The sequence below is a fragment of the Rhinopithecus bieti genome, unplaced genomic scaffold (assembly GCF_001698545.2).
Source record: "Rhinopithecus bieti isolate Rb0 unplaced genomic scaffold, ASM169854v2 scaffold_6022, whole genome shotgun sequence".
Taxonomy (NCBI): domain Eukaryota; kingdom Metazoa; phylum Chordata; class Mammalia; order Primates; family Cercopithecidae; genus Rhinopithecus; species Rhinopithecus bieti.
Genome location: NW_016805265.1, coordinates 2,236,544 through 2,249,447, shown reverse-complemented (window position 1 = coordinate 2,249,447; position 12,904 = coordinate 2,236,544). Strand labels below are relative to the sequence as shown.

At 38.7% G+C, this 12,904-nt stretch overlaps 1 protein-coding gene across 1 annotated transcript in view; it reads left to right on the top strand.

Moving 5' to 3' along the window:
• The window catches only part of LOC108529493 (adenosine kinase-like), a 199,010-nt gene extending 195,030 nt beyond the window's left edge, over positions 1-3,980 (top strand). Inside the window, exon 5 of the mRNA XM_017871885.1 lies at positions 3,576-3,980. Within this exon, the coding sequence (XP_017727374.1) occupies positions 3,576-3,700 (125 nt within the window). The 3' untranslated portion in view covers positions 3,701-3,980. The remainder of the gene's footprint in view (positions 1-3,575) is intronic.
• The last annotated feature ends 8,924 nt before the right edge of the window (positions 3,981-12,904 follow it).

The window sequence follows — 12,904 nt, the reverse complement described above, 5'->3', positions numbered from 1 at the left end:
CATGTTTGCATTGTAAGCTGATCTGACTCTGAGTTTGGCATCTGCTCCATTCACTGTGTGGACTGAGCATTTTAGCCTCACAGTTTGGCAGAAAAGTTAATATTGACTTTTGACTGTTACCTGAAAACTCAGTGATAAAATACTCTTACTAAACCTCTCGAGAGAGTGATTTTTACAGTCTCAGCAAATGTCTTTAAAATACATCATTCCATTAACCATATTAATTTTATTCTTTGGTTGGGAATACTTATTTATTTCATCTAATACAGAGCATTCCCTAAATCTGACTGGGAAAAGTCTGTGTGGTCAGAATGGTAGAAGAAGGAGGACATAAATCACTTATAACGTTCTCTACAGGTCATTATACCACAGCTTCTCAATTAACCTTCATTCCCCTCAGGCTGCCCAGGGCTTCAGGGAAGGCCCAGAAGCCTAGCTGCAGCACAGTTGCTCATTATCATCTGCTCTTCTGAGTATTTGAGAGTTACTGCAGCAGCTCAGGTTTCCCCTAAGGGGAAGGTAGCCCAGATTCTTCTGCTCTTGACCTGCCTTATTTGCAATTATCCTTTTTTTCTTCTTTCACAGTTTTATTGTGGCATAATAGACATACAATAAACTGTACATATCTAAAGTGTACAATTGTATAACTTTGGACATATGTGTACACCCATGAAACCATCACTATGGACATATCCACTGCTCCCATGGCCTTTTCTAATCATGCCTTCCTGCTCCTTCTCATCCCCTTTTGGATTGTTTCCAGTTTGGGGCTATTACAAATAAAGCTGCTGTGAACATTCATTTACAAGTCTTTGTGTGGATGTGTACTTTCATCTACCTTGGGTAAATACCTAGAAATAGAATGGGTCATATGATATGCGTATGTTTAGCTTTTTAAGACTGACAAGTGGTTTTGCAAAGTGGTCTCACCATTTTACATTCCCACAATTAGTGTATGAGAGTTGATCGCACCCTTGCTAACACTTGTTATAGTCAGTCTTTTCAGTTTTAGCCATTCTGTGGGTGTGCAGTGGTATCTAATTGTGATTTTAATTTGCATTTTTTAATGGATAATGATATTGAACATTTTTTCATGTGCTTATTTGGCATCTATCTTCTTTGCTAAAATGTTAAATAATTTTGCCTACTTTGTATTGAGTTGTTTCTTGTTATTGAGGTACCAAGTATTTAATTGTGACAAAGTTCAAATTATTTTTTCTTCTATAAAAGTTATATTCTTAGCCAGGTGTGGTAGCTCACACCTGTAATCCCAGAGCTTTAGGAGGCCAAGGCAGGCAGATTACTTGAGCTCAGAAGTTCAAGGCCAGCCTGAGCAACTAGGCAAAACCCCATCTCTACAAAAAATGCAAGAATTAGCCAGGCATGGTGGCACACGCCTGTAGTCCCAGCTACTAGGAAAGCTGAGGTGGGAGAAGAGCTTTCAGTCCAGAAGGTTGAGGCTACGGTGAGCCATGACTGTGCCACTGTACTCCAGCCTGAATGATAGTGAGACACTGTCTCAAAAATAAATAAATTTTAAAAAAGAAAATTTGTACTTTTACATCTTACTAAGTGATCTTTAGCAAACTCAAGATCACTAAGATTTTTTCCTATGTTTTCTCCTCAAGAGTTTTAGAATGTTATTTCTTACATTTATGTATGTGATTCATTTCAGGTGAATTTTTGTAGATAGTGTAAGGTAAAGGTTGAAATGCTTTTTTTTCACACATTGTTCTAATACAATTTGTTAGAATATCCTTTCTCCATGGGATTGTTTGGGCACCTGTGTCAAAAATCAGTTGGCTATACAGAAGTAGGTTTATTTCTGGACTCTGTTCAGTTCCATTGATCTATTTGTCTATATGTTAATACCATAGTGTCTTCGTTATTATCATTCTATAATAAATTTTGAAATCAGATAGTATAAATCCTCTGGCCTGATTCTTCTTTTTCAGAGTTGAGTTTTCACTAACCTAGGTCCTTTGAATTTTCATATAAATTTTAGAAGCAGCTGGTCAGTTTCTATAAGAAAAACCTGCTAGAATTGTTATTGGTATTCCAATGAATTAATAGAAAAAATCCTGCAGAACTGATAATATTGAATCTTCTGACCTTTGAATACTTTATGTCTTTCTATTTATTTAGGCTCCTTTTATATTTCTCAGCATTGTTTTGTCATTTTCAATGTGCAGGCCCTATACAACTTCTGTCAGATTTATTCTAAGGTACTTCAAATATTTGAAGTATGTGAAGTACCTTAGAATAAATATGGATAAATATTCTTAATATTAATTTTAGTTAATTTTTTTTGTTGTTGAGACAGGGTCCTACTCTGTTGCCCAAGTTGGGGTGCAGTGATGTGATCATAGCTGACCGCAGCCTCAACCTTCCAGGCTTAAGCAATCCCCTCACCTCAGCCTCCTGAGTAGCTAGGTTTACAGGCATGCACCACAACACCTGGCTAATTTTTGTATTTTTTGTAGAGACAGGATTTCGCCATGTTGCCCATGTTGGTCTCAAACTCCTGAGCTCAAGCAACTCACCCGTCTTGGCCTCTCAAAGTGCTGGGATTATAGGCATGAGCCACGATGCCTGGCTTATTCTTAGTAACTTCTAATTGTTCATTGCTCGTATGTATAATTATATATACACATTACCAGTATAGATAATTTATTTTTGTATTTTTAGTGGAGACGGGGTTTCACCATGTTGATTTTGAGACACTATCAACACATGCTTCCCTGTCCAGGTGCAGTGGTTCACGCCTGTAATCCCAGCACTTTGGGAGGCCAAGGCAGGTGGATCACCTGAGGTCAGGAGTTTGAGACTAGCCTGACCAACATGGTGAAACCCCCCATCTCTACTAAAAATACAAAAATTAGCCGGGTGTGGTGGCAGGCACCTGTAATCTCAGCTACTCGGGAGGCTGAGGCAGAAGAATCGCTTGAACCTGGGAGGCAGAGATTGCAGTGAGCCAAGGTCATGCCATTGCACTTTAGCCTGGGCAACAAGAGTGAAACTCCATCTCAAAAAAAAAAAAGACCAGATTGACTTGATGGCAAGTTGTTGTGTCTCAACTTGAGCTCTTTAGAATAAATATTAGGGGAAGCTCATGATGTTTGGGAAGAGGCCTCCCGGCCAGGCACAGTGGCTCACGCCTGTAATCCCGGGCCGAGGCAGGCAGATGACGAGGTCAGAAGTTTAAGACAAGCCTGGCCAGCATGGTGAAACCCCATCTCTACTAAAACTACAAAAATTAGCCGGGCATGGTGGTATGTGCCTGTAGTCCCAGCTACTCAGGAGGCTGAGGCAGGAGAATTGCTTGAACCTGGGAGGCGGAGGTTGCAGTGGCCAAGATGATACCACTGCACTCCAGCCTGGGTGACAGAGCAAGATTCCATCTCGGAGGGGAAAAAAAAAAAAAAAAGACCTCCCTAACAGCAACACTCAAGACTTTCTCTTACTGTCAAGGCTAAAGAATGAGATAGATGCTTAGATCATATATTGGTCTGACCCAGTATGACATTTCTGCTGCTGTCACACAACACTCACGTTCTTTTTTGCCTTTGTTCTAGGTTTTCTGTCTCAACTGGTCTCTGACAAGCCTCTGACTGAATGTATCCGTGCTGGCCACTATGCAGCAAGCGTCATAATTAGACGGACTGGCTGCACCTTTCCTGAGAAGCCAGATTTCCACTGATGGAAGAGCCAAAAGCTCAAGCCCAGGAGTGCAGACACTGCCCTGATTGCTTCCTGAGAATTCCCATATTAATAAAGAAGAAAATTATCTGCCATTTTTTCCTACTATAATAATGCTGAATCTTAATTTAGAGGGTACAAGGGTACGGTAATGCTTGTAGAATCTTTATTATCTCAACAATCTAAAAAATGATGTTTATTTCCATAGTTTGATAGTGCCACTTAAATGCCAATTAAACAAAACTATAACATTTCAATATAAATTTTTATTTCATTTTCAATTACTTTATAAATTCATGTGTATTTAGTACACTGATTCTTTTTTTACATTTCTGCTTTGAATGCAGATGCAATTTAATATAATAGATTTTTTAATGAATTAATCTTAACATAGTAATCTTTAGCTTTTTATACAAATATATTTAATTTAGGAGTATATGTGTGTATACACATACATACATAAATATACCACATATATACCTGATAGTCAAATAAGGTACAGAAATTTTATCTTGTCAAATTATGCCAAATAATCTCTTTAATGTGCACTCAAACATGTAATAAACTTTGGATAATTAAATAATGTGCCAAATTTAAGTTGTATTACAATATTCAAGTCATAGTCTTATGGAACTCTGTAATTTGATACAAACAAAAACTTGTCATATAGGAATTTTTTTCTGTCTTTTCCCTGTGTACAGCAAACTGAGGCTTTTGCCTACTTTGTATTGGGCCATTATTTAATACTGGGCCCTGAAATGTTATCCAATTTGTTAATGGAATTATGAAGAACAGCAACATAATACACTGAAGAATAACTTAGTATCAGAGACCAATAAATCATTTTTTTAAGGAAGACAAAATGGTATAATTGGACATCTGGAGTCAGACTTAGTTACCTTTATGTGACCTCAGTTTCCTTTTCATAAAATGGCATAATAACCCTTACATAGAAGGTCATTGAGATGATTTGAGAGAGATTACCAAGTATAAGATATTTGTTTTAATGCCTTGTAAATGCTTAATAAGTAGCTGCTCTTATTATCATTATGATTATTTTCCTTTTTAAGAAAAAAAGATAATGTTTATAAAACTGAATTCAAATCATAGGAAAGAATTTGGCCAGGCGCTGTGGCTCACGCCTGTAATCCCAACACTTTGGGAGGCCAAGGTGGGAGGATCACTTGAGCCCAGGAGTTCAAGACCAGCCTGGGTAACAAAGTGAGGCCCCACCTCTACAAAAAGTTTTTTAAATTATCCAGCCACAGGCTGGGCACAGTGGCTTACACCTGTAATTCCACCACTTTGGGATGAGGCAGGTATCACTTGAGGTCAAGAGTTCAAGACCAGCCCGGCCACCATGTTGGTAAAACTCCATCTCTATTAAAAACACAAAAATTAGCCAGGCATGGTGGTGGGTGCCTGTAATTCCAACTACTTGGGAGGCTGACACAGGAGAATTGCTTGAACCCAGGAGGCGGAGGTTGCAGTGAGCCAAGATCGCACCACTGCACTCCAGCCTGGGCAACAGAGTGAGACTCCATCTCAAAAAAAAAAAAAAATTAGCTGTGGTGGTTTGCACCTGTAGGCTCAGCTACTCAGGAGGCTGAGTTGGGAGGATCGCTTGAGCCCAGGAGTCTGAGGCTATAGTGAGCCATGATCACACCACTGTACTCCAGCCTGGGCAACAGAGCAAGACTTTGTCTCAAATAAATAAATTATTATAAAGTCAAAAACTTGTATGTTGAACTATAGAAAGTTGAGGACTATCTGTAGTGCAATTAATTTAAACGTAAAGTAGTTTGATATTTTACAGTGGTGCCAAAGCGATCCAGTGGGGAAAGGAAAATCTTTTCAATAGATGATGCTATAAAAACTTGATATGCATAAGAAAAAAAATGAATCTTTGACCCTGACCTCATACCATACAAAAAATTAGAGATAAATCATGGTCACAACAGAAAAGCTAAAACTATTAGACTTATAGAAGAAAACAGGAGAATATTTTCACAAGTTGGGGTAAGCAAAAGTTCTTGGAAGGAACCATGAGAGCACTAACCATATAACAAAAATATTGATAAATTAGATTTCAAAAAATAAAAACTTTATGTTCATCAAAAGACACTCTTAAGACACCCCACAGGCCAGGATACAATAATCACAACACATATATCTGAATTTATATGCAGAATATATCTTAATACTCTTATACTCAAAAATACAGGTACTTTACAAAAGAAGATATATGAGTCACTAATAAGTACATGATAAAGTATTCAACATTGTTATCATGGGAGAAATGAATTTTAAGACCTCATTGAGGCAGGGCGCAGTGGCTCAACCCTGTAATCCCAGTACTTTGGGAGGCCGAGACGGGCAGATCACAAGGTCAGGAGATCGAACCCTCCTGGCTAACACTGTGAAACCCCGTCTCTACTAAAAAATACAAAAAACTAGCCGGGTGAGGTGGCGGGCGCCTGTAGTCCCAGCTACTCGGGAGGCTGAGGCAGGAGAATGGCCTAAACCCGGGAGGCGGAGCTTGCAGTGAGCTGAGATCCGGCCACTGCACTCCAGCCTGGGTGACGGAGCGAGACTCCATCTCAAAAAACAAACAAACAAAAAAGACCTCATTGAGAGTACTACTATACTAGAATGACTAAAATTAAAATGACAACACCAAATGTTGGAGAGGACATCCAGCAACATTGCTGATGGACTGAACAACCACTGAACATTGCCGATGTAAACTTGAACAACCACTTTGGGAAAAGGCCCTTAAGTTTTTTATAAAAAAGTAAACATACACCTATTCTTTCATCCAGTTGTTTCACTTCTGGGTATTTACCTACAGAAGTGAAAGTATATGTCCACCAAAGGACTTGTAGCAGTTTTATTCATCATTGCCAAAAACTGGAAAGGGATAGTTGTCCATCAGCAGGAGAGCAGATAAACTGATATATTCAAACAGTGGAATAATACTTAGCAAAAGAGGACTGAGTGTGGTGGCCCATGCCTATAATCCCAGCAATTTGGGAGGCTGATGTGGGAGGATCACCTGAACCCAGGAGTTAAGACCAGCCTGGACAATATAGTGAGGCCCCCATCTCTACAGAGAAAAGCAAAATTAGCTGGATATGGTGGTGCACACCTGTATTTGCTACCCAGGAGGCTGAGGTAGGAGTTGCTTGAGCCCAGAAGGTCAAGACTGCAGTGAGCCATGTTTGGGTCACTGCACTCTAACCTGGGTGACAGAGGGAGACCCTGTCTCAAAAAGAAAAAATAGCAAAAGGAAGAAATTAACTGCTGATAAAACAACATGAATCAGTTCAACAATAAAAAAAATAAAAAAATAAAAAACCTTACTGAGGAAACCAGATACAAAAGCATACAAACTGAGATTCCATGTATTTGAAAGTCTATAACAAGCAAAACCAACCTATAGTGAAAAAGAGCAGTGGTTGCTTTTGCAGGGGAGAAGGAAAGTGGAAACTGACTAGAAAGGGTCATGAGGGGACTTTCTGAACTGCTGATGATGTGCTGCATCATAATAGGATTACACAGGTATATACATTTGTCAATGCTCAGGAAATAGCCCACTTAAGTTGTGATTTCACTATATTTAGGTTTTACCTCACACACACAAAAAGAATTATAGGCTGGCCGTGGTGACTCACACCTGTTACCCCATCACTTTGGGAGGCCAAGGTGGGTGGATCACTTCAGCCCAGGAGTTCGAGACCAGCCGGGCAACATGGCGGAACCCCATCTCTACCAAAAAAAAAAAAATACAAAAATTAACTGGGCATGGTTGTGCATGCCTATGATCCCAGCTACTCAGGAGGCTGAGATAGGAGGATCACTTGATCCCTGGAGGTTGAGGATGCCGTGAGCCTTGATTGCACAACTGTATTCCAGCCTGAGGGAAAGCGTGCCTCAAAAAAAAAAAAAAAAAAAAAAGAATTATATGCAAATAATGAATTCTAGTTAAATAAAATACATACTGATAGAGATAAAGTGTACTGAGGTTTTCAACCTATGGTAAAGTGCATCAAGAAATAAGAAACATAAAGAGGGAGATGAGTAGATGAAAGATAAGGTAAATATAACAAAATTTTTTTTGAGATGGGGTCTTACTCTGTTGCCCAGGCTGGAGTGCAATGGCACCATCTCAGCTCACTACACAACTTCCACCTCCTGGGCTCAAGCAATTCTCATGCCTCAGCCACCCTAGTAGCTGGCATTATAGGCATGTGTCACCATGCCTGGCTAATTTTTCTATTTTTAGTAGAGATGGGGTTTTGCCATGCTGGCCAGGCTGGTCTCACTCCTGGCCTCAAGCGATCCTCCTGCCTCAGCCTCCCAAAGTGCCGGGATTAAAGATAAGAGCCACTGCACCCAGCCAATTTCCTATTTTTAAAGGGCTGACTAGTATTCAATTGTGTATATAGATCACATTCTAAAAATTCATTTATCCATTGATGGGCACTTTAGTTGTTTCCATATCTTGGCTATTGTGAATAATGTTGCTGGGAGCATGAGAGAACAGACATATCTGTGACATACCAATTCCATTTCCTTTGGGTATATGCCCAAGAAGTGGGATTGTTGGATCATGTGGTAATTATATTTTTAGTTTTTTGAGGAACCGCCATGCTGTTTTCCAAAATGACTGTACTAATTTACAGTATCACCAACAGTATGCAAGGGTTTCCTTTTCTCCAAATCCTCACCAGCATTTCTTATCTTTCGTGTTTTTGATAATAGCCAATCCAACAGGTGAGAGGTGATACCTCATTGTGGTTTTAATTTGCACTTCTCTGATGACTAGAGATCTTGAACATTTTTTCACATATTTGTTGGCCATTCATATGTTTTCTTTTGTGAAATGTCTATTCATGTCTTTTTCACATTTTAAATAGGGTTATTTGTTTTCTTATTATCGAGTAGTTTGAGCTCCTTATATATTTTGAATATTAGCCCCTCATGCAATGTATGATTTACAAATATTTTCTTCCAATCCGTGGGGGTATTTTCACTTTATTAATTCTTTACTATGCAGAAGCTTTTTAGTTCGATGTAATCCTATTTTTGTTTTCATTGCCTGTGCTTTTGGAGTCATATTCAGGAAACTGTTGTCCAGATCAATGTCATGAAGTTTTTCTCCTGTTTTCTTCTAGTAGTTTTATAGTTTCAGATGTTACATTTAACTCTTTACACTCTGTTGCCTAGGTTGAAGGGCAATAGTGCAATCACGGCTCACTGCAACCCCAACCTCCCAAGCTCAAACAATCCTCCCACCTTAGCCTCCCAAGTAGCTGAGACCACAGGCATGCACTACCACACCCAGCTAATTTACTTTTTTTTTTTTTTGTATAGATGGGGTCGCCCTATGTTTCCCAGGCTGGTCTCAAACTCCTAGGCTCAAGTGATCCTCCCACCTCAGCCCCCCAAAGTGCTGGCATTACACAGCACCTGGCAAAGTTGTTTATTGTATGAGGTGAGATAAGGAGCTACTTTCATCCTTCCATTTATGGATATCCACTTATGGAAGAATGGAAGTTTTTTCAGCACCATTTATTGGAAAGACTGTCCTTTCCCCTTTGTGTGTTCTTGGCACCTTTGTCATAAATCAATTGACCATAGATATATAGATTTATTTCTGGAATCTCTATCCTATTCCATTGGTCAATATGTCCGTTTTTAATGCCAGCACCATACAGTTTGGTTACTATGGCTTTCTAATAGATTTTGAAATCCAGTAGTGTGATGCCTCCTCCTTTGTTCTTGGTAGTCAAGATTGCTTTGGTTATTCAGGTCTTAGGTGCTTCTATATAAATTTTAGGACTTTTTTTCTCTTTCTGTGAAGAACGGTATTGGAGGCCAGGTGTAGTGATTCACACCTGTAATCTCGGCACTTTGGGAAGCTGAGGCAGGCAGATTGCTTGAGCTCAGGAGCTTGAGACCAGCCTGGGCAACAAAGTAAGACCCCCGTGTCTATAAAACATACAAAAATTAGCCAGATGTAGTGGCATGTACCTATATTCCCAGCTACTCAGGAGGTGGAGGTGGGAGAATGGTTTGAGCTTGAGAGGCAGAAATTGCAGTGAGCACTCCTGCCTGGGCAACAGAGCCAGACCCTGTCTCAAAAAAAAAAAAAAAAAAAGAATGCCACTGGACTTTTGGACTTTTGATAGGGATTGCATCACTTTGGGTAGTTGGACATTTTTAAAATATTAATTCTTCAATGCATGAACAAAGGATATCTTTCCACTTATTTATGTCCTCTTTAGTTTCTTTTTTAATATATTTGATGTATCCAACTGATTCTTAAATTTCTTTCATCAATGTTTATAGTTTTTAGTATACAGATCTTTTACTTCCTTGGTTAAATTTACTCCTAAGTAATTTGTTCTTTTGCTGCTATTGTAAATGGGATTGTTTTCTTTCTTTTTTTTTTTTTTCAGATAGATCACTGTTAGTGTATGAAAGCACTACTCTTTTGTATGTTGATTTTGTATCCTGCAACCTTAGTTCATTCGTTTATCAGTTCTAATATTTTTTTGGTGGAATCTTTTGGATTTTGTGTATATAAAATTCTATCATCCACACAGACAATTTCACTTTTTCCTTTCCTATTTGGATGCCCTTTATTTTCTTTTTTTGCCTAATTACTCTGGCTGACACTTCTAGTAATATTTTGAGCCAAAGTGGTGGGAATGGGCATCTTTGTCTTATTCTTGATCTTAGAGAAAAATCCTTCAACTTTTCGTCACTGAGTATATTAGCTGTGGCCCTGTCATATATGGCCTTAATTGTATTGAGAAACATTCTTTCTATACCTAACTTGCTGAGAGTTTTTATCATAAATAGATCTTGAATTTTGTCAAATTTTTTTCTGCATCTATTGAGATGATCACATGGTTTTTATCTTTCATTCTGTTAATATGATGAATCACATTTATTGATTTGAATATGTTTAATCAGCCTTACATCCCAGGGATAAATCCCATTTGATCATGGTAAATAATCCTTGAATATACTATTGAATAGGCTTTGCTAGTATTTTGTTGAGGATTTTTTACATTTATGTTCATCATTGATATTGGCTGGTAGTTTTATTTACTTGTAGTGTCTTTGACTGGCATTGGTATTAGGTTAATAATGACCTTGTTTAGAAATATTCCCTCTTCTTCAATTTGGTGGAAGAATTTGAGGATTGGTATTAGTTCTTCTGTAAATGGTAGAATTCAGCCACGAAGTCTTCTGATCCTGGGCTTTTTTTATGGGAGACTTTTAATTACAGACTCGATCTACTTACTCATTATGGTCTGTTCAGATTTCCAATTTCTTCATGATTCGGTCTTGGTAGGTTATATGTTTCCAGGAATGTACCATTTCTTCCAGGTTGTTCAGTTTTTTTGGTTTTGTAGTATTTTTTTATGATCTTTCATATTTCTGTGTGTGTTATCAGTTGTAATGTCTCCTCTTCCACTTTTATTTTCCTTTTTGTCACCCAGACTGGAGTGGAGTGATGTGACACAACTCACTGTAACCTCAAACTCCTAGGCTCAAGTGATCCTCTGCCCTTCATTAGCTTCCCAGTCAGCTAGGACTACAGGTGCTCACTACCACACCCAGCTAACTTTTTTTTTTCCTTTTTTTTTTTTTTTTTTTTTTTAGAGGCAGGGTCCTGCTATGTTTCCCAGGCTGAGCTCAAACTCATCTTCCCACCTTGACCTCCCAAAGTGCTGTAGTAACAGGCATGAGCCACCATGCCTGGCTCACGCCTGTAATCCCAGCACTCTGGGAGGCCAAGATGGGTGGATCAACTGACGTCAGGAGTTTGAGACCAGCCTGGCCAACATGGTGAAACCCCATCTCTACTAAAAATACAAAAATTAGCCAGGCATGGTGGCAGACACTGTAATCCCAGCTACTTGGGCTGAGGAAGGAGAATGACTTGAGCCTGGGAGGCAGAGGTTGCAGTGAGCTGAGATCGTGCCATTGCACTCCAGCCTGGGTGACAGAGTGAGAATCCATCTCAAAAGAAAAAAAAAAAGAGTCCATTTCATTTAGCTTTTCAAAAACCAATTTTGTTGATCTTTTCTATTGATTGTCTAGTCTCTAATCATTTATTTCTTCCTTCCTTCTGCTAACTTTGGGCTTAGTTTGTTCTTCTTCTAGTTCCTTGAGGTGTTACATTTGTTTATTTGATAACTTTTCTCATTTTGAAGGTAGGCATTTTTTCCTATAAACTTTACTCTTAGAACTGTATTGCACAAATTTTGGTATGTTTTGTTTTCATTTTGTCTCAAGACTTTTAAAATTTCCCCTGTAATTTATTATTTGACTTAAATAATAGGTAGAATGTTCTTTTTGTGTCAGTTAGGTTTATTTGGTCTGAAGTATAGTTCAAGTAGAATGCTTCCTTATTGATTATCTGTCTGAATGATCTGTCTGTTGTTGGAATTGAGATATTAAAATCCCCTACTATTATGGCGTTCCTCCAGTCTATGTGTTCCTTCAGATCTCTTAATGTTTGCTTTATATATTTAGGTGCTATGATGTTGGGTGTATATGTATTTACAATTGTAATATTCTCTTGATTAATTGACCCCTTATTACCATATAATGACCTTCTTTGTCTCTATTTACAGTTTTTTATCTAAAGTCTGTTTTATCAGGGCTGAGCATGGTGGCTCACATCTATAATCCCAGCACTTTGGGAGGCCAAGGCAGGCGAATCATCTGAGTCAGGAATTCGAGATCAACCTGGCCAACATAGTAAAACCCCAGCTCTACTAAAATACAAAAATTAGCCAGGCATGGTGGTGTATGCCTGTAGGTCCCAGCTACTCAGGAGGCTGAGGTGGGAGAATTGCCTGAACCTGGGAGGTAGAGGTTGTAGTGAGCCAAGATCATGCCAGTACACTCCAGCCTGAATGACAGAGCAAGACTCCATCTCAAAAAAAAAAAAAAAAGCATATTTTATCTGAAATAAGTGTAGCTACCCCTGCTTTCTTTTGGTTTCCCTTTGCATAGAATATTTTTCCCATGTCTTCACTTTTCATCTGTGAGTGTCCATTAAGGTGATATGAATCTCTCATAGGCTGCATATAGTTGGGTCTTGGTTTTTTGTTTTTTAAAATCCATTCAGCCACTCTGTGCCTTTTGATTGGATAAATTAATCCATTTATATTACTTT